The sequence below is a fragment of the Onychostoma macrolepis genome, chromosome 12 (assembly GCF_012432095.1).
Source record: "Onychostoma macrolepis isolate SWU-2019 chromosome 12, ASM1243209v1, whole genome shotgun sequence".
Classification (NCBI taxonomy): domain Eukaryota; kingdom Metazoa; phylum Chordata; class Actinopteri; order Cypriniformes; family Cyprinidae; genus Onychostoma; species Onychostoma macrolepis.
The window spans coordinates 16456069-16475830 of NC_081166.1; the positions used below are offsets into that span (position 1 = coordinate 16456069).

Below are 19762 nucleotides of genomic sequence, written 5' to 3' on the forward strand. Positions count from 1 at the left end.
GGGATTGACAACCGCATTTTCTTTATATATATTTCATCTTGAGACTCTGACACTCGTGCAGTAGGCCTAGTTTTTTATTTCCATCCTGTTAGGATCCTGTTCGTTTGTCATTGCCATTGTGTAAATAATGAAGTTCTGCTGTAATAAAGTTTTAGTGTCCAGAGCATATTTTGTCGTTTTACAGACACACCTCAAATTACAACACAAGCATATAACATTTTTCTTTTCTTTTCTTTTTTTTTTTCTTTTTTTTTTTTTTAATTGCGTGCCTAAATGGTCCTGCATATGAATGATAATAAAATAAACATTTTACATGCGCAGATTAAATTTTTCTTCGCAGTAAAACCTTTTTATTTACGATAATCACAATAAGAAATGGTTTATGGATTATAATAATCATAAATCCAGCTTTTGTTTTTTTCCCCATTTCAATCGTGTAGTTTGTTGTCAGCCCCAGGTGCCTTCATGTGAAAAAGATGACACCACAGCGCCATCTATCGCGTTACTGTAATCACTGCCCTCAGCATACAGGTTTACCTACATGAGCAGAGCTGTTACCTGATTGGCGCACACAGCCATCGTCTTTGTGTGCATCAGTGATGATTATAGATTAGACACAGCCAAAACGATAGTACGATTACCTACCGAGTATTTCCCATTTCATTCTCTCGTCTTCGACCGTCGACAGACTGTGACTGCGTGAAGAGGCGAATATGACCATAAGAAATGTACGGGACCATGGGCAGAGATACAGACCGCGTATGGCATGCCTGAAGAAGGTGGGTTGAGAGCATCATCCATAGCTCATCTGTGTTATTTACGTTTTCACGAATGAGATAAGAATAATGCTAGATTTCATTTATATAATCTAACAAGTAATCCTTCATGCCTTAAGATCCAGTGATATTTCTGCTTGTCTTGCTGTATTTGAGAGCAGCAATATAATTACTCTAATGCTGATTATCATGTAGTGTTGTGGGCTGTCGATTTCACTTTCAGTGGTGATTCGATCCATTCAGAATATTAAGTGTCTTGTAGCCTATATGCCAAAATGAAAAAAAAAAAGTTGTTACCTGGAACAGAAACAAATTATTTTAAGAGTATGCGAACACTGCCCTTGTTTTGGTCACAGAGAAACTTTTCAATTAAATCAATTAAAATTGTAAATTAAATTGCGTTTGTCTTTTTTTATTTTTTTTATTTATTTACATACATAGCTACATTTTTCCTATGTTGTTTTCAGGTCAGGATTTTTTATTGATTCAACACTCCTTGTACATTGATTTTGATTTTTGTGATGTTTTTTTTTTTTTTTACTTTCTAGATTTTGTTCATTTGTTTTCCAGTTACACAAAAAAAATCAAATTAATTGTTAATTTGTAAATTATATTATAAATATTCTAAATTAAAAAAGTTTAATTAATTTGCTTTACAACAATAACAAAAATTAAACTGGTGTCAAAATCAAACTTTTCAACCACGTTAAACTTAATTAATGATGATGAAAACTCATAAAAACTGATTTGTAAATTCATTACATAATTTAGAAATGAAAGAAATTGTTACATATTATATGCATTGTGAAGATTTTATGACATATGAATTAAATCATTTTTACAGTGTAAGTGTTAATTGTTTATTAGCAGCTTACTCTCAGGTAAGGTCACTGTGTGCTAATGGTATTAGTCTAGCTTTGCCATGAGCCTCTCATATAATGCAGTCCCTATTTTATCACTATGATACTTCAAACTGCACGCTTGAAGCAATCCCCCCACAGTGCGATCCACTAGAATATGTTTTATTAGTGCATTGCTTTGCTCTTTGCCAATGCACAGATAGTAATGACCCAATAACTCGGCCAAGAGCTTTCTGTGATCCAGACCAGGGTGCAGCAAGAGTTCACAGTCTTCAAAAGCCAGTGACCCTGACAAAGCAAGAAAAACTTCAAACAGCCGAGTCACAAATCAATCACAGAGCATATTTCAAAGAGGTCAGTCGCAGCCCCTTCAGACCATAAACCAGCAGGGATGACTTCACGGTGGAATAATTTAGTGAGATGTGCACACAGGTTGCCACAAGGTAAAAAAAAAAAAAAAAGAGGTTTTATATTGTACATATTGCTTTTTTTTTTGCATGTTAGGTGGAGAATGTGGTGTTGGAGATGCAGGACCCCAAAACTGGAGTGAAATCTCAGACCCAGAGGCTTGTAATCACCACCATCCCACATGCTATAACAGGTGAGATCCTCAGAAATAGCTGCTACCATTACTCAAGAGCCAATCTTTACAGGTTTCAAACTGATGAAAACTATGAGATGTAAGACACTGCACTTTTAATTAAAAATAGTAGGCTCACCTACTCATTTGTATTGATTTCTGCAGTTAGATTACTCTTCGGGAGGAGCTAGTCATCTGTGCGGTCCATGCATTATGTGGGTCTGAGACTGAAGAATCTATTGCCATGACAACCTCTGAGCAGCTGGTTGCAATGACTCTCTCCTCTAGGCTGCATGGTTTCAGGGAGGAGAGCTCTTGTAATCTCCACCGTCGGTCTTAATGCTGTCAGCCAGCTACATGTAACATACAGCGTATGATTAACTTAAATTTGTGATTGCTTAAACTTAATTGGAGCCTTGGATTATTCACAGCAGTTTTGATATAATTTATATAGTGGAAAGACACCTGAGGTTTTTAGTTAAAAATTCATTGAAATGACCTGGTTTTCTCCTCAGGCTAGCAGACACTAATGAAGCGACTCAGATTCACCCCTGCAGAGATCTTCTCATTAGTCTCCTATCACGAGACCCTCAGCGGGACACACAGTGGTGCACAGAGTCATAGCGCGATACCTATTTTGAGAACGCACCTTTGTATTGTGTCCAATACTAACTGTAGTGGTCTTTATGAATCTCTCATTCCAAAATAAATAAATATAAATGATAAACTTATAAATTATATATTTTGTAATTATTCTCTGCCATTTTAACTTCCAATTCAGCTTTTTTATTTTGCATAGGCTCTTCTCTGCCTCTTAAAGCTATGGTAGGCATAAACATTTTTTGATATACTGGTTGATAGTCTCTTCAAAGCCTGATCAGTCTATAATTAAAGGGTTACTTCACCCCAAAATGAAAATTTTGTCATTAATCACTTACCCCCATGTCGTTCCAAACCTGTAAATGCTTCGTTCGTCTTCAGAACACAATTTAAAATATTTTGGATGAGAACCGGGAGGCTTGTGACTGTCCCATTGACTTCCAAACAATTAACACTGTCAAGGCCCAGAAAAGTATGAAAGACATCGCCAAAAATAGTCCATCTGCCATCAGTGGTTCAACCGTAACGTTATGAAGCTACAAGAATACTTTTTGCACGCAAAGAACATGGATACGCTGTGTTCGTTCAAATCAAAGCGTAAACAAACATAGAAAGCGTATAGAACAGCGTACGCAGTTTGCGTCCAGCAGATATTCTCCAAAATGGCGCTACGCTGACGCAGAGAGGAGGCGAATTGTTGAATAAAGTAATTATTATTGTTTTCTTTGCATACAAAAAGTATTCTCGTAGCTTCATAATGTTACGGTTGAACCACTGATGGAAGATGGACTATTCTGACGATGTCTTTCATACTTTTCTGGGCCTTGACAGTGTTAATTGTTTGGCAGTCAATGGGACAGTCACAAGCCTCCCGGTTTTCATCAAAAATATCTTAAATTGTGTTCCGAAGACGAACAAAGCTTTTACGGGTTTGGAACGACATGGGGGTAAGTGATTAATGACAAAATTTTCATTTTGGGGTGAAGTAACCCTTTAAAGTGGTCTAAATATATATATATATATATATATATATATATATATCTGCATTGCATTCGGCCCGAAATTCAAAGGCAAAATGTGAAGACTTGTCAAAATATACAGAGACAGACATCGAGGTAAAGCAAGGGTAAACATTGGCTGTGTTTTTACAAAGATGGAGGAATTTGATGGAAAGTTTGTGTTTCAGTCATTCTGACAAACTTGAGTTTCTTCTTGATAAGTTAAAATTCTAGTTAAAAGTATTAATATGTTGGACCTTTTATTGAAAATAGCCTATTTTACTGGTTAAGCCACGCCTTCACTTTTATAGACCCATTAGAGCTGTGTTTGTGATGTCGGTGGGAACTGACACGCTAAAGGAGCATTTGCAAAGATTGTTTGAAAACATGCTTTATTTTTTTAGTTCCGCTAAGTGGCACTCAGCAGAGACACTGATAAAAGCTTTAATAGTTTCTCATTATGTTTCATAAATGCTCATATTATTATTGACTGGCTGCCAGGATGCTTCTCTAGTTTTATTTTAGTATCATTGAGATACTAGTTTTTATTATTATTATGATTTTGTTTTGTATGTTTTTGTCATTTCTTTTTTAAATGTCTCTATAGATTTTATTTCTTTTTTTCATTATTTTAGTATTGTGCATCACTAAATGAAAATGAGAAATGTTTTCTTGGCAAGTAGCTGAAATAATTGTTTGATATAGGCCTATTTTATTTCACATTTACTTTATTTAAAAGTTTATTTATTTATTTTTATTTTTTTGTAGTAGTTTTGGTTAACTGTAATAACCCTGGTGTGTGTGTTTTGCTGATGACTCCTGGTGGGCACATTCAATCTGAAGGCCAAATTTCCCACCCACTGATACAGTCTTTTATTACTCTGAAATGTTTTACTGTAACTGTTAACGTGTTTATTGCGTACATTGTTCTTGCAGGGGAAGATATTGTTGCATGGATCACTAATCGATTCAAAATAGATGCAACGGGTAAGTCAAGTACATCGTTGTTGTTTTTTTGTTTTTTTTTAGTAATATAATAATTCTGAAAAAATATATCCCACTCCAGATCCGTATAAAGTATTACAGATATGCTTTAAGATATTCTTGCTATGCAATTTGATGGTGTGATTTGGTGATTTGGTGTACTGTTCATTTGGGTCTTGCTTAAATGTATTAACTCTAAATGCTTAGAGGCCCGAGCTATGGGGACCATGATGGTGGCGTTTGGGTACATCTATCCACTACAAGATCATAAGAGACTCATCCTTAAACCAGATGCATCCCTGTACCGCTTTCAGGTAACTTTCACAAACAACCTTCATTACGCTTTCCATGAAAATATTAAGCTACACAACTGTTTACAACATTGTTAATAATGAGAAAAGTTTCTTGAGCACAAAATCAGCATATTAGAATAATTTCTGAATGGTTGCTAAAAATGATGCTTTGCCCATCACAGAAATGATTAACATATATATTACAGTAGAAAGCAGTTGTGATAATATTTCATAATATTACTTATTTGACTGTATTTGATCAAATAAATGCAGCCTTGGTGAGTTCTTCCTTCCATATGCTTTGTACTAATCTTTTCCATTCCTACTTCTTTACATTTCTTCTTCCAGACCCCATATTTTTGGCCTGCGCAGCAGTGGTCGGTGGAAGACACAGACTATGGTGTGTAATCATCTTTCGTTTTTCATGCATACTGATAGGTTGTCATAGCTATAATTCACAGTGAGGTTATTCATTATTCTTCAAACAGCTGTCTGAGATAAAGAATGTGATAAATTGCTTTCATGTTGAATCATATCACATCTTTTATTGGCAAGGTCAGATGTTCATATGTGTATTTCCAGCAATTTATTTGGCAAAGAGAAATATACGCAAGAAAGGGATGTTGGAGCTGTATGAACAGGTAATTGAACATCTTATTCTTCATTGTCTTAATACTCATGTATTAAATATATATTAATTTCTCTGAAATCCTATGTTGTAATGCAGAGGGAGAGGAACTCGCTGTAATAAATTGCATGACAAATTACAAGACTAGACATAAAATGTGTATGTTTCTCTACTCAGGAACAGTACAACAATCTTTACAAATGGATGAATCACAAGTGGGATTTTATTGTAATGCAGGCCAAAGAGCAGTACAGGTGGGTCACACTTCACTTTAAATATTGCAGAATTTTTATTATTTATCATGGCTCAGTCAATCCGTGTGTACACGGGCTAGTGAATGTTTTTCTTGCTCAGGCATACACTGCCTGGCCAAAAAAATCATACGCTAATATTTCATTTGACAGCTTTTAGCTTTGATTACTGTGTGTATTCATGTGGCATTGCTCCAACAACCTTATGCAACACCACATTTATTTCCATCAAGAGTTGCATTAAGTTTTGGCCAAGATCTTGTATTGACAATGGGATAGTCAAACCCTTCTTTAAAGCCGATTCCATCACATCTCAAAGACTTTCAGAAGAGTTAAGGATACAACTCTATGGTGACCAATTCATGTGTGAAAATGATTTCTCATGCTCTCTGAATCACTCTTTCACAATTTGAGCCCAGTGAATCTGGTCATTGTCATCTTAGGTACTTTTTCAGACATGTTAATCACTGCAAAAATAATCCAATCCTAGATCCTTCAGTATTTGCTTATTTAAATCCAAACAGCAACTTTTTGGCCAGGCAGTGTTTATTTCATTTATATAGCTATTAGTTTCAGCATATACAGTGGTGGCCAAAATTTTTAGAACCCTGGCAAATTTAGAGAGGTTTCAGTTGTTTTTGTTGAATTGGCTATTGCAATACCCATAAAATAAACTATTGCCAGAACTACCTGCGGCGGAAGGAATCTTCTGGAGCCTTGAAAATGATGGACTGGCCCCCTCAAAGTCCACACCTCAACCCCATCGAGCAAATTTGGGGCGAGTTGGAAAATAAACTGGACAGATCTATTGTCCATTCAAAGGAAAACCTTTGGCTTGAGTTGCAGAAGGCATGGGAAAACATTAGTGTTGAAGTTCTCAGGAAATATATTGACACTATGCCAGAGAGATGTGCTGCTGTAATTGCTGCAAAAGGTGGATATAAAAGTGGATAAAAACAGTACGACTCACTTCATCTGATATTTGTTGTGCTCAGAGCAACCATCTGCATGATTCATGAACATTGTGAAATGAAACCATGTTTTGGAGGCAAAAAAGGTCAATAGTTCTAATAATTTTGGCCACCACTGTAAAAGACACATTGGTTTTTGTGTAGGGCGGGTAAGGAGAGGAAGAAGCCAGACCGGGTGGTTTTTGACTGTCAGGAACGGGCCTACTGGGTTGTACATCGGCCACCGGTGAGTTACCTTTAGACTGAGTATATAAGGTCAATTAAAGTGACATATTTCCTCGCAAAGTGACTTAAAGATGTGAAAGTACAATTGTGCTATTTCCACTCAACAGCCAGGAACTGTTAGTGCCATGGACCATGGACACGACAGGATGGTTGACCCTAATATGGAGGAGGTAAAGGTATGTGTGAAAAATGATCGTATCTTCTAAAGAGATAAAACAAACATTTTTGACTAGGCCTTCAAAATGCAGTATAGTAGGTCTGACGAAGAATCTTGTAATTAGTCACGGGGCTGTATATCTAACATTAACAGACACTACTGCTGAGATTATGTTTGTGATGAGAGGCTATTGTTCTGGGCTTATCAAGGATATTTCTAGTATGTCAGCTTATATCCAATAGGATTTCAATGATCATAATCTGACTGCTTGCCACTGCAAAGGTCTGATTGCATTCAATAAAATAGCTTTGTCTTACACCCTTTCTCTCTTTCTTTTCTACAGATTCCTAAACTTACCTGTTGAGACACATGACAAGAAACAGCAGATGACTCCAAAATGAAAGCACACACTCAGTGGATCATGAAATTGGATGGACTCTGTTTAATAGAAATGAGTGCATGCTTTTTAAAATGACATTGGAGACCATGTTTACTCTCTCTTCACAGAGACTCATAACACAAACATTCTCAAAAAGTCAATCTTTTGCTTTCAGAACTGTCCTTTAGTATGAGTCACCACTTCCTTATGTTGCATAAACTGTTTCTAAAATTGTTTTACAGAATAAAACAACTGACTACTACAGAAGAATAGTAAGTACCAAAGAACTTGAACTAGTACAGATATTCAGATGCAAAAAGCAATGATAATTTGACCAATGAATCACTTTGTTTTCTTGCAGATTATGTTCACTCAGCAGTGTATCATGAGACCAAGGGTGAAGTCGTCTGTGTCAATTGGAGCGTATGTTACTGTAATATAACTTATGTTATGGGTAGAATCTGATCCTGTATATTAAAAAGAAAATATTTATTACATGATTATATTGCATTATATGTACTGTAATATTTTAATAATATAATTTTTTATTTTATTGTAATTTTTTGCAGACTTGTTAAGTACACTACAACATGCAAAGAGCATGACCCATTTCTCCATGCCTGCCTCCCAAGCAACCCCTGGATAACAGATGATATTACATATTGGACCCTCAACATGCCAAAGTGAGCCAGATACAAAATTTTTATTTAAATAAAAGCTTGTTTTTTTCTTAATTAAACATTTGATTAAATATTGTGCGTTTGGTTCATACAGTGTTGAGACCCCTACTAAAATGAGGGTGGAGCGCTGGACTTTCAGCTTTGGAGAACTGCTTATGGACCCTCGAGGAAGGGCCGATTTCCGCCTTTTCCTTAAAAAAGAGTTCAGTGGTATGCATTTTTCTAAACTTGCTCCACTAGATTAGACTTATTATTAAGAAAGCAATTTAATTGCTGATGCTCATAATCAAAACTGCAATAATTATTATTTATTAGAGGATACTGTGACTATAATCTGATTGCTGAATAGGTGAGAATCTTGCCTTCTGGGAGGCGTGTGAGGATCTGAAATGGGGTGCTGCTGAGACAATGAAAGAAAAAGCTCAGCACATATATAAGTAAGGAACACATTTTTGGCAATTTATTTCTGTGAGGGAAAGCAACCATTTTCAGCAGCTGAAATGTAATAATGGCTTGCTGAATATATATATTAATGAAACTAATGACAAATAAATAAATAATAAATATCATCATTTAAATCTGGCATTTTTCATTCTTATTTGATTAGGACATTTTTGGCCCGTGGAGCTCCACGTTGGATCAACATTGACGGCAAAACAATGGAAGTAACAGTGAAGGGTTTGGCACATCCTCATCGTTATGTACTGGATGCTGCTCAAACTCACATTTACATGCTCATGAAAAAGGTCACTGATCTCATGTAAAACTTTGCAGCTCAAATGCCTTGTGCTGTTTACAAACTTGAATTTAATTTTGGCTATGATCTGTCATTAAGGACTCATATGGGCGATATCTCAAGTCCCCAGTCTTCAAGGAAACTCAAAAGAAGGCCGTTGCTCCTGAACCACACAGATTCACGTGAGATGTGCCTTTCTGTTAGTTTCTATGCTTTATAATGCATAACTGACATTAAAAATGTTCTTTACTCTTTTCAAATGTCTTCTAGTGAGACGCAGTTGGAGCAGAATTCCAAGAGAAGGCGACCCAGCCTGAGTCCCATCATCCTCAGACAGCAGGAGGAAGAACAGAAGGCCAAACTTGCAGCAACTGGCCCGGTGGACATCACACAGGTCATGAGCAAACTGGAAAGGAAACAGAAAAAGTGAACCTAGAGACCTAGAACACAAAGAATAGATATAAGCAAATATTTATGATAAACAAAAAGGAAAACCACCTTTCTGGTCAAAGCAATTAACAGACTTGCAAGCCAATTTATTTACATAGAGAACATGTTGCTGTGTTTGTAATATTACACAGATATTTCTAGTTTTTGAAAGTTTGCTTGATATATTTTTTAAATGGCATCAAAAATTTCCATTTTGCCTTTTTAGTAGGCCATTATGTTGCGCTTTCACAGTTTTGTCAATCACAGTCATTTTTAATCTTTGTCATATTTATGTTTTGTCAAACATCATACATCTCCTGTGTGTTGAACTTCATACATCTCCTTTTCATTTCATACAACCAAAAATGATCAGATGTTGTCCTCATTACTAGTTTTTTTTTTTCTTCTCATGTTTGTTGCATTTACAAGTTTGCTGTAAATCATGAATTTATTAAAATACATACTAAAACCATTTCTGCCATCTATTGTCACATCATTTGTCTTTGTCATTTGTGATTGTTGTTGAGTGAAATGTATATATGTATCTCATCAGTTTGTGCATAGTCTTGTCTAAAATAACTTTGACCTCATGAACTGAGAGGAAATTAACATGCTATTCTGTCATCATTTACTCAACTTCATGTGTTTTGAAACCTGCAATGACTTGCATTATTTCATAAGCACAAGAGTGGTCCAGGCTGTTTTTTCTATACCGTGAAAGTGAATGGTGACTTTGGCTGACAAACAAGACTTTCAAGACAACAGTGTCAGTGCAGCATGAGTCACTGTATCTACATTTACGATGCTTTAATGAAGCCTGACAGTAACTTTTCACTGTATCATTTACTTACACTGTATCGAAGAAAGCAGCGTAAATATTCTGCTAAACCTTTCCTGTGGTGTACAACAGAAGAAATGGGTTTAGAACAACTTGAGAGTGAGTAAATGAAAATAATAATCTTTTTTTTTTTTAAAGTTGCTAATATATTGCTTTTTAATTTGCTGAAAAATACTATCCTGAATCGGATTTATGAAATTGCAAAATTTGGTAAGCCGAGAGTTTAAAATAATTTTATAGCTTGATTCTATTCAATTTCTAATTAAAGTGTGAAATCAAAAATATATTTTTAATTAATTTAAACATGAATAATAGGATAAGTTAGGTGCAAAGAATACAAATTACAGAAAGATTTGCAAAGCACAGATATTAAATACTCTTTAATTAAATGAATAATTAAGTTAATCTATAATCTCAGAAAAAAGGGTACAACAGCTATCACTGGGGTAGTGTTCTTTTAAAAGCTACTAATATGCACTCTTTATGTACTAATTGGTACCTTTAAGGTACTATTATGAAAAGTTACTGCCCTAGCGACAGCTTTTGTACTTTTTTTTTTCTTCTGAGAATATAACTGTCTCAAATATAGGATGTAAATTTATGGTAAAAACAGTGCCTTGAAAATCTTTCAAGTACATTGTATCATGATCACTAGATGTCATGCTTGTGTTGCTCTCATACAAATACAGTTATTTTATATGCATATATGTAAAACAGAATTCTTTGTTATGAATGGACAGTTATGAAGCAGTTAAGTTTAATCAGTATATACACAGAACAGCACAGTTTTAGCACTATATTTATCGGGGACAACTGAGGGACTTGTGTGCAACTCTTACAAAAGTTACAAAGGTTCAAACGTTCACTGATGCTCCAGAAGGAAACAAGATACAGTAAGAGGCGGGTGTGAAAACTTTTGAACAGAATGAAGACGTGTGCATTTTTCTTATTTTGTTTAAATATTATATTTTTTTAATTTAATACTGCCCTTCAGAAGCTTCAGAAGCTACTTACATGTTTCCTGGAAGACAAAATCAGTACAATTTACCCTGACCATCAAATTCAAAAAATTTCATTGATTCGTTGGATGGACTTCCTGCCAGAAATGCATTGTATTGCATGGTCTATATTTTCTACTCCTGATTGCAGATTACTCAACAAAAACAGTATTTAGCACTAATACATACTTTGCACGAACTGTGTTCCACAGCTCTGCCGGTTCACAGCACCTGTGCCTCATCTGGCAGTGTATACAGGCATTTGTGAAGCACAGTCCACTGCCTCCCCTGGGCTCATGACACTGCCCAACAGTGCTGCCTGCCCGTCTCCCATCAGCGTCGCCATCGACAGCACTCCAGCCTCAGAGAGGAGGTTTGACGGTAACGGAGGGCCTTCCTCCTCCCATTTCCCATCAATTGCAGAGGCATCAGTATCAGAGGAAGAGAACCAGCCACCTGCCCCAAAGTCTCGTATGGCTCTGTCACTGAGCAGACTCCTCCGCAGAGGATGCAACGCCCCGTCTGTCTTTGCCAGCCTATCCCCGAAATGTGCTGTGGCTTCAGGAGGAGGCAAAGTACAGCCTCTTGGAGTGGAGCCGCTTGCACAACCTCAGCCCAGAAGAATTGCAAAGTTAGTACATGCACTCTTAGGCCTTATATTGATGTGATTTTACAATATATGAAAAATAATCAAACTGCCTTTTCAGCTTTTTTCAAATCAAAGTTGACATCCCACCTGAATGCCGCATCTACCCCATTGATTCAGAAGATGAGGAGGACAACAGTCCTGATACAGCAAGAGGAGGTGTGAAAGAAATCATTTGTCCGTGGGAAACTGTCACCAAACAAGATGGAGCTGGATAGAAGAGTCATAGACGAGTCAGTAGAGAGGAAGGAGATACACTGAACCAATACTTGTGTCATAAATATTCTGTTTTACAACCCCGAGAAGGCTGTGGTAGTAATATATGAAGTAACCTCATCTCTAATTGACCTGTCTGTTATTTTTGATAGCTATTAGGTAGTGCCTACGTGTTATTGTAGCCAATGATCTGGTTATGATATGTTTAAATGGTAGTTTTATATACATAAATTCGTATTCTGATGTCACTGTTCTTTTATGACTGAAGGGGCCTTATTTTAAGAGATTTTTTGTTTATCATCAGTTTGTTTAGTGGTGCGGACAAAATATTTTGTACTTGGCTTGTTCACTGTTTTATATAGCTGCAAAACATGCATAAATGTGAATTGCTTTAAGAAATGTTATTTTCATAGAAGTAAATCTAGTAAGGCAGTAAAACGGAATGTGGTTACACATTTGCTGTCTGAATGTATAACCTTTAAAATGTTTACAGCTCACTTCAGAATGTGAATTTGTTCATGACTCATGTTTAAATTGTGTAAGTGCCTCAATAAATCATTCAAGGTTAGTTATTCTGATGTGTGGATGGTAAATGCGCTGTATATATTTAGCATAGTTATTGTTTGTGCATTATTTTATTTATATTTTGTTTCTTTTCTTATAAAACGTCCCTACAGAGGACACTGGAAAAAATTTGTAGTGATGGGGACTTTTATTTTAACGCAAGGTAATCTAATCCTATTTTTATTTAAGAATTATTAATCAACGCCATTGGTCTTGCAAGCACAAGACCACAAGTTATTATCTGACTACATTGTTTAATTTATTTTTACTTTATGTTATTCTTCATTGTATATTTATTATTTATTTAATGTTAAGGAAGTATATATTCGGAAGACAATTAATACAATTTTGCAGTCATACATCTTTATCTGCAGATCGTGATGTTTTTATTTTAAACGGACTTTTATTTTCCGGAAGTGCTGCAGTGGCCGTGTTGACTGGCTTCACAGCACTCTGCGGCTGAACAGCAGAGAGTAGCCGGATGCCTCAGTACAGTTTTTTGAGTTCGTGAACACCTTTGTAAACCCGAACGGTTGTTGCGTTTCACTTTGCGACTCGGTAAGTCGTTCAAATCAAACAGGTTCGCATGTGAGCCCCCCCTTTAAACGATGAAAGTTTAAAAATAGTAAGAACAAGTAGCGGTATGTGACAATTCATCCGCTTCTCTTGTATTGTTGCTCAGCGCACATTTCACTTGATCCACTAGTGTCTGTTACTGCATACATGCAGCTGTCGCGACGAGGATCTGGCCTGCTATATCTGGCCTGTTTAGTCTCGTTTAACGTGATGATTTTGCAAATGTATGAGCCTCATAGCAGCACAAGCTTCTCATTTCCTGCCATGTCGCATCAGTGATGAATGTGTAACAACAAGCGATAATACGTGTTAAAAAGAACCGTGTGTCGTGGTTTGTTTATTTTTTAAGCCAATTCACTGTCATAATGCTGTATGCTGTATGATTATACTGCCTGTACTGGAATATATGAAGCATTTGATGAGCTAGTGCTGGGACACACCTCTAATCAACAACACATGCGGATCTGTCCCTTTTCCACTTGATGGACATAGAATAGCTATCAAGGGACTTATTATATATATTAATACAATTTTTGCCTATTTAGATCAGTTCTTCTATCTGCATGCTCATGAACTGGTATAAAAGAGGCATTTCTGATTATTACATAAGCATCTGCATTGACTGCTGCTATGCCAACATGTATCTGTAACTCATGGCGTAATTTCGTATGTTTGGCTTTGAGATATTGTGCAATGATTATGTATTTGTGTATATACACAAAGTTTCATTACAAATGCCGATCCTCTCTTTCACAAGGCCTTCAAGATGCTCTCAAACTGTGAATGGAAATGAGGCTGAAATCTGTTACTGTGGATCTCATATTTAAGGTATCCTGCAATTTAATATTGATTTGATTAAGAAGTCATCTGTACTAACATGGCAAATTCATAATTTCTGATCTACTCCAGAAGGCCGTGCCTATCCATATTATGTTATTCTGTCTGGTTAATGGGGTATGGGGTTACCTGCATCACTTGCCAGTTACTCAGGTGGAGGTTTATGTGTTTTTAGCATTATTTTTGTGGCTGATGGTTAAAGGCAGGCGAGGACCTGCACAATGAGGAATGTCAGAGAGCTTTATGTCTTTCCCCTTGTCAGTGTACTAGACCTGAACACTGCATGTCTGAACACTGTTTCCCCTGTAAAGTTGGAATGTTCTTGCAAGATAATCCCTTTCTTAGAAATATAAGGAATAGTGTGCAGCCAGTCTGTCATTGCTCCAGCAGCGTGATCGGGACTCATCAGTCTTGTATCACCTTGAAGGGTTCATTTTGTGATGATAACCTGCTGACTGTACATTATTCTGCTTGTTGTATAGCTGCTTGTCTAAGCAATAACATGTAATATTAAGTTATTTTATCTTTCTTGTATATTAATTTAAAGATTCTGTAAAGATAAATAGTTTGTTATGCTTATATAAAGCAGTGGTTCTCAACCATTTATGCTCCAAGTGTGGCAAAGCTGCTTGTTTTTAAACTTTTATTTTTATTTTTTGGATTAATTTTGTGATTCAGTTATTTATTAAAAAAAGATTTCAGTTTACATCTTGATTTTATGTTTTTTTTTTTTTTTTATCATTTCTATGTTAATTAGAGTTAAATTATTTTAATATATTAGTACATATAATTTTTTTTAGTCATCCTGTTACGACCCTTGGAAGTTTGCTGAGGCCCACTGGTTGAGAACCTCTATTTATCAATTTATGCTAACCATAAAATTAAAACTGAACTGCTGTATTGTAACTACTAAGTTGCACAGTGTCGCCAATTAGCTGTTCTGATTTGCATTGGAATGAGAAGAGAGAAAGCATAGAGTGATTCAAAAGCAGAACCAGCATGTTTCCATGAGTAACTGTGAAATGTACAGTTTCGCTTTGTCATAAACAATATTTTACTTCTTAGATCAGAATCAAGTGTTCTAGAGAGCCATGTGATAAGCCAGCCAGGTTTTAATATTAACATGTGTTATTGATTTGTTTTCGTAGCTGGCAGGATACAATGTACTGTAATCTAATACTACTTCTCAAAGAAAAGGGCACAACTTGCCATGGGTCTTGAAACTCTGCTGTAATGGTTAGACGTACAGCAATAGGAAAACTTTTAAATAGTCCCAAAAGGCTTGTCAAATATTAGGTAACTGCTTAAAAGAAAATGATTTCTTCTTTCCACCCCACCCCACCTCTCTTCTCTTGGGACGGAGGGTGGGATTGGCGTATCGATAGACTCTGGATGCTGATGAGATCATAATGAAGAATGCATTAGCTAAAAAGATGGACAACGCTGACTCGAAGCAATAACTCATTTATACAGTTAGACATTGATTTGGTTGCTCTTTCAGAACAGCATTCACAAACACTTCTATAATATTCCGATCTGTTCCCAATAAATCAGTTCATCATTTACTCACCCTCATGTCCTTCCAAAACTGTGAGATGTCATTCCTTCTGGAACATAAAAGAAGATATATTGAAGGATGTTGGCAACCGAATAGTTGTGGTTCCAATTGAATTACATAATTTACAATATAGACAAAAATACAATGGGAGTCAAAGAAAACCAACATTCTTCTGGTTACCAACGTTCTTCAAAATATCTTCTTTGGTGAATGGGTAAGTAAATGGTGACAGAATTTTCATTTTTGAGTGCACAGTCCCTTTAATGTCAGTAGATGTGCTACATTACCTCACAAATGGAGAGTTGCATAATGTGCATTTGTGAATGCCATCTCCACAGTTTTAATGCTCAGATTGACCATTGCCATCACTGTCCTCCTAGTCAGATGATACTTCAAGTTGTTTTTAATGTCTCGTTGGAAACTGCATCTAATGCTCCATGTGGAGATTTTACAGCTACAGGGATTGTCCTAGACTTCTTTCCAGGGCTTATGCCAGACTTTTTCTGCTTAATGCATTCTGCCCAACTGTTGGGATAAAGAAAGAAAATGACAACGAAAGCTAAATAAATAAATAAAAAGAAGGCTAAATTACAAAATCAGCAACATGGAGATGTGGACAGATGGCTGGATAATTCAAATTAATCCACAATGCGTATGTGAGACTATGCACCCTACAAAATAAAAACAAAATGTTGTGAACACACTAAAGAAATATTTTGTACAATGTGCTGGTTGCTCATTTTAATCCAGTGAGTGACGACTTAAGCTTTTAATTAAAAAAAGATATAAATTGTATGTATGAATCATGTGCTATACTCTAAGTGTTCTAAAATCAACTGCATTTTTCTGGAATGTTTCATTAGTTTCTTCTGAAATTGGATATTAAATATACAGGTTTTATTAATACTATGTATTGCGTTATACAATGGTTTGCAGTTTTTCTTGCATTTTTCATGATCAAATTATCAACAAATGAATATGCACAGGGAAGCAGACGTGTAGAACTCTGAATTATTCTCACTCACAGATTAGACAGCGGACAGCCATACAATCGCTCTTTGTTCTGTCGAAAAAGGAGACCAGACAAAGCGTTTTCCAAAAATCTCCTAAATCGCTTACCGCTGGAGGCTTTGAGTTCTCTACCTGATGTTATTTTACATGCTTGTGTAAATCGCTGCCTCCAGTCATAGGAGCGAGTTGCACAATACTTCATGTCTGAACTTGTAGTTTTTGTGCTTTATATGTAACACACCTACAGTGGTTTCACTGGTTTAAGTAAGCGAGTGATTTAATATAGGCTAATAGGACATGCAAGGCACAATTTTTGTTTTAGCACACTCTGCTGCATGAAACATTTTCTAAAGTTTATTTTTTTTTGAGTTTACTCAGAAAGGTCATTTATTTAGGGTGTGAAGTCTTTATTTGTTCTCTTCCAAAATATAAAGATGCACGATGACAGAAATATACCCTCAGCAAAGCCCTTTATATCTGTGTTTTGCAGTTTCTAATTCAGCCTCGTCTCTGTAATTAACCTGTCACAGGTCTGACTGCTTCACCCACCTGTCACCCTGGCAGCGCAGGAAGCCAAGCGTGGGGAGGAGCTAAGCCCTGGCATCATGGTGTCTGCCGTGGGGACCGGCTCTGTGCCCAGTCCTCAGAGCGAGGCGGTGACCAGTGAGCTGCAGGAACTCTCTCTGCAGTCTGTACCAAGCTTACTGCCCCTGAAAGAGCGCAAGAATGGTGAGTTACGGCACACTAGTGCTAGTCCATTAGTGAAACTCCCTTTGAAAGTTGTTATCCAAACAATCTGTCCATTCAATATCATGTTATATATATATATATATATATATATATATATGTTTAAAAAGGTGTAGCCTACATATATAAAAGTGTATGACCACCGTTCAAAAGTTTGAGGTCAGTAAAGTTTTTATTTTTATTTTTATTTTTTTTATTATTCAGCTTTTGATTTATCAAAAGGGACAGTAAATATTTTTCAAATAAATTCTGTACTTTTGAACTTTATAGTCATCAAAGAATAAAAAAATGTCATGGTTTTCACTAAAATATTCATCAGCACAATTGCTCTCAACATTGATAAGAAGACATTTTTCTTCAGCACCAAATCAGCATATTAGAATGATTTCTGAAGGATCGGGTGACACTTAAAACTGGAGTAATGGCTGTTGAAAATTCAGCATTTTCTTCACAGGAAGAAATTACTTTTTAAAATATGTTAAAATAGAAAACATTTATTTTAAATTGTAATACTATTTTACAATATTCCTTTTTTTTTACTGTACTTTATACAAATAAATGCAGACTTGGTGAGCATAAGAGACTTAAAAAAAATTTAATTATACTCTTACTGACCTCAAGTTTGAACACATTTTACGCATGGTGATTAGTTATTACCATATTCATAAAATGTTCGATTAATCATGATCTTCAAAATAAAAATGTAATCAAATCAAGAGCTTGTGAATCAAATTGAATCAGCAAACCTTTATTGATACTCAGCCCTAATGTTCGAATGCTGTGGTGTTTACATTGTACTTGTACATTGCAAAATAAGGTGAATAGTACAATGTAATAGGTTTTGCTTCTTTTCTTTGTAGAGGTAAACTGCATTTCATTAGCCACTAGGTTACTTGATGAAGAATGATTTTAGAATTGAATGGTATGAAGTTGTAATGTTTCTCATAACAACAGGATGTACAGCCACATATGTTCTGTTGATGTATATAGGATGATTTTCTAATTAGATTTAGCACACAATAATGAAGTAATTAGATCAGTTGCAATGTTACAATTTTATATGCATAGAGGCGTACAAGTCTCTACAGCGTTAAAGCAGGAAACAAAGAGAACGCCTTACGCAGTTGCCTTTATTTCAGCTGCTCTTTGCTCTCTTTCCACTGAGAGACATTGAGTGCCGAGAAAAGGAAGGAAAGAGTGATGTTATTTTTTCTTTTTTTGGAAACTATTTACATTGAAAATATGGAGGGCGTCCAAAACCATCATGTTTTTTGTTATCGGTTTCATTTGCAGTGCTGATTTATGATTGTGTGTATGTGCTAAATGTGGCAATCGCGAACAAGGAAATTCATAAGCATCGTGCAGGTTATGTAATGCAGTTTCTTTGCATAAAGGAATGAATATTTAGGTCCTGTGGGTGTAGGGTGTCAAGGAAGTGTACATTATTGAAAGTGAAATGGCTTGTTAAATGTGTGTGACATGTAGAAGGACACTTCAAAGCGTGTTTGTTTAGCTCTCTGATATACAGCAGACACTCGGTTTGACTTCAGGAAGCTTTGAGGAAAGGATGATTTAAAGAAGTGAAGATTAAGCAGAGCCAGCAGGAAGATGCACAGACGCTGCAGCGTGCTGTGATGTCACTCCAGACGGGTTACATTTTCATTCTGAAAAACCTGTGGGATGTTATTATGTAAGGTTTGCTGTTTGCTGTAGGCAGGCGAGTGGTGGGTTGTTGTTGCTTTTTTTTCAGAACTGCAGGAATGCCAATAAAGAGTTAAACTCCCATGTAACAGCACCTCAGAAGCTCATGGCCTGCAGTCATCACCACTCCCTTCCTCCAGTCTTCAGCCCCCCGAGCTGCACTTCTTTGAGGGCTAGATGATTGTAGCAGACATGTTAATGCAAGACTTCTCTCTTCTCTTGCACAAAACAGAAGTGATTGCTGTAAGGCGTTTAGAAAACAATGTTGGTGTTTGGATGCAGTTTATTGTTAGCGAGTAAATAGGGATGCACAGACAAAAATAACCACGGAAACTGCTGTTTAGCAGATCAGTTTACTGTTAACAACAACTTGTTGAAAAAAAAAAAGAAAGAAAAGAAAAAGCAGCATGCATTTGAAAAGATGCAGGCAAAGTCTCTTTCAAGGAAAGTCTGTTCACTATGCATCTAGATTTGCAATGCTGAAAGCTATTTCAGGAATCCAAGCCCAAGTCCTGTCTGCTTG

The 19762-nt window shown here is 36.1% G+C and overlaps 2 protein-coding genes across 3 annotated transcripts in view; both read left to right on the forward strand.

Moving 5' to 3' along the window:
• The first annotated feature begins 532 nt into the window (after window positions 1–532).
• On the forward strand, window positions 533–12813 carry rgs9b (regulator of G protein signaling 9b). 2 transcript variants are annotated; one of them, XM_058792685.1, is made up of 19 exons: window positions 533–779; window positions 2141–2237; window positions 4751–4801; window positions 5006–5112; window positions 5440–5491; window positions 5674–5732; window positions 5897–5973; window positions 7086–7167; window positions 7274–7336; window positions 7945–7974; window positions 8064–8125; window positions 8272–8385; window positions 8477–8592; window positions 8732–8819; window positions 8990–9128; window positions 9218–9300; window positions 9389–9512; window positions 11596–12014; window positions 12091–12813. In XM_058792685.1, the coding sequence occupies exons 1-19, from the start codon at window positions 714–716 to the stop codon at window positions 12245–12247; spliced, it is 1986 nt and encodes a 661-aa protein (XP_058648668.1). In that variant the 5' UTR covers window positions 533–713; the 3' UTR covers window positions 12248–12813. The 2 variants fall into 2 exon arrangements, 1 of the variants encoding a protein (XP_058648668.1); XR_009273556.1 differs by lacking the exon at window positions 12091–12813 and having other exon boundaries at window positions 9389–10484; window positions 11596–11727.
• Window positions 12814–13210: 397 nt separating this feature from the next.
• Window positions 13211–19762, forward strand: part of mrtfab (myocardin related transcription factor Ab) — a 34352-nt gene continuing 27800 nt past the window's right edge. The window contains exons 1-3 of the mRNA XM_058793695.1: window positions 13211–13367; window positions 14143–14213; window positions 17322–17520. Coding sequence (XP_058649678.1) covers window positions 17397–17520 — 124 coding nt within the window. The 5' untranslated portion in view covers window positions 13211–13367; window positions 14143–14213; window positions 17322–17396. The remainder of the gene's footprint in view (window positions 13368–14142; window positions 14214–17321; window positions 17521–19762) is intronic.

Coding starts and splice junctions, on each gene's coding strand:
- rgs9b (XM_058792685.1), top strand. CDS start 714: ATGACCATAAGAAATGTACGGGACCATGGGCAGAGATACAGACCGCGT. Junction 8,386..8,476: donor TGGACCCTCAACATGCCAAA/GTGAGCCAGATA, acceptor TGGTTCATACAG/TGTTGAGACCCCTACTAAAA. Junction 12,015..12,090: donor CAGCCCAGAAGAATTGCAAA/GTTAGTACATGC, acceptor CTGCCTTTTCAG/CTTTTTTCAAATCAAAGTTG.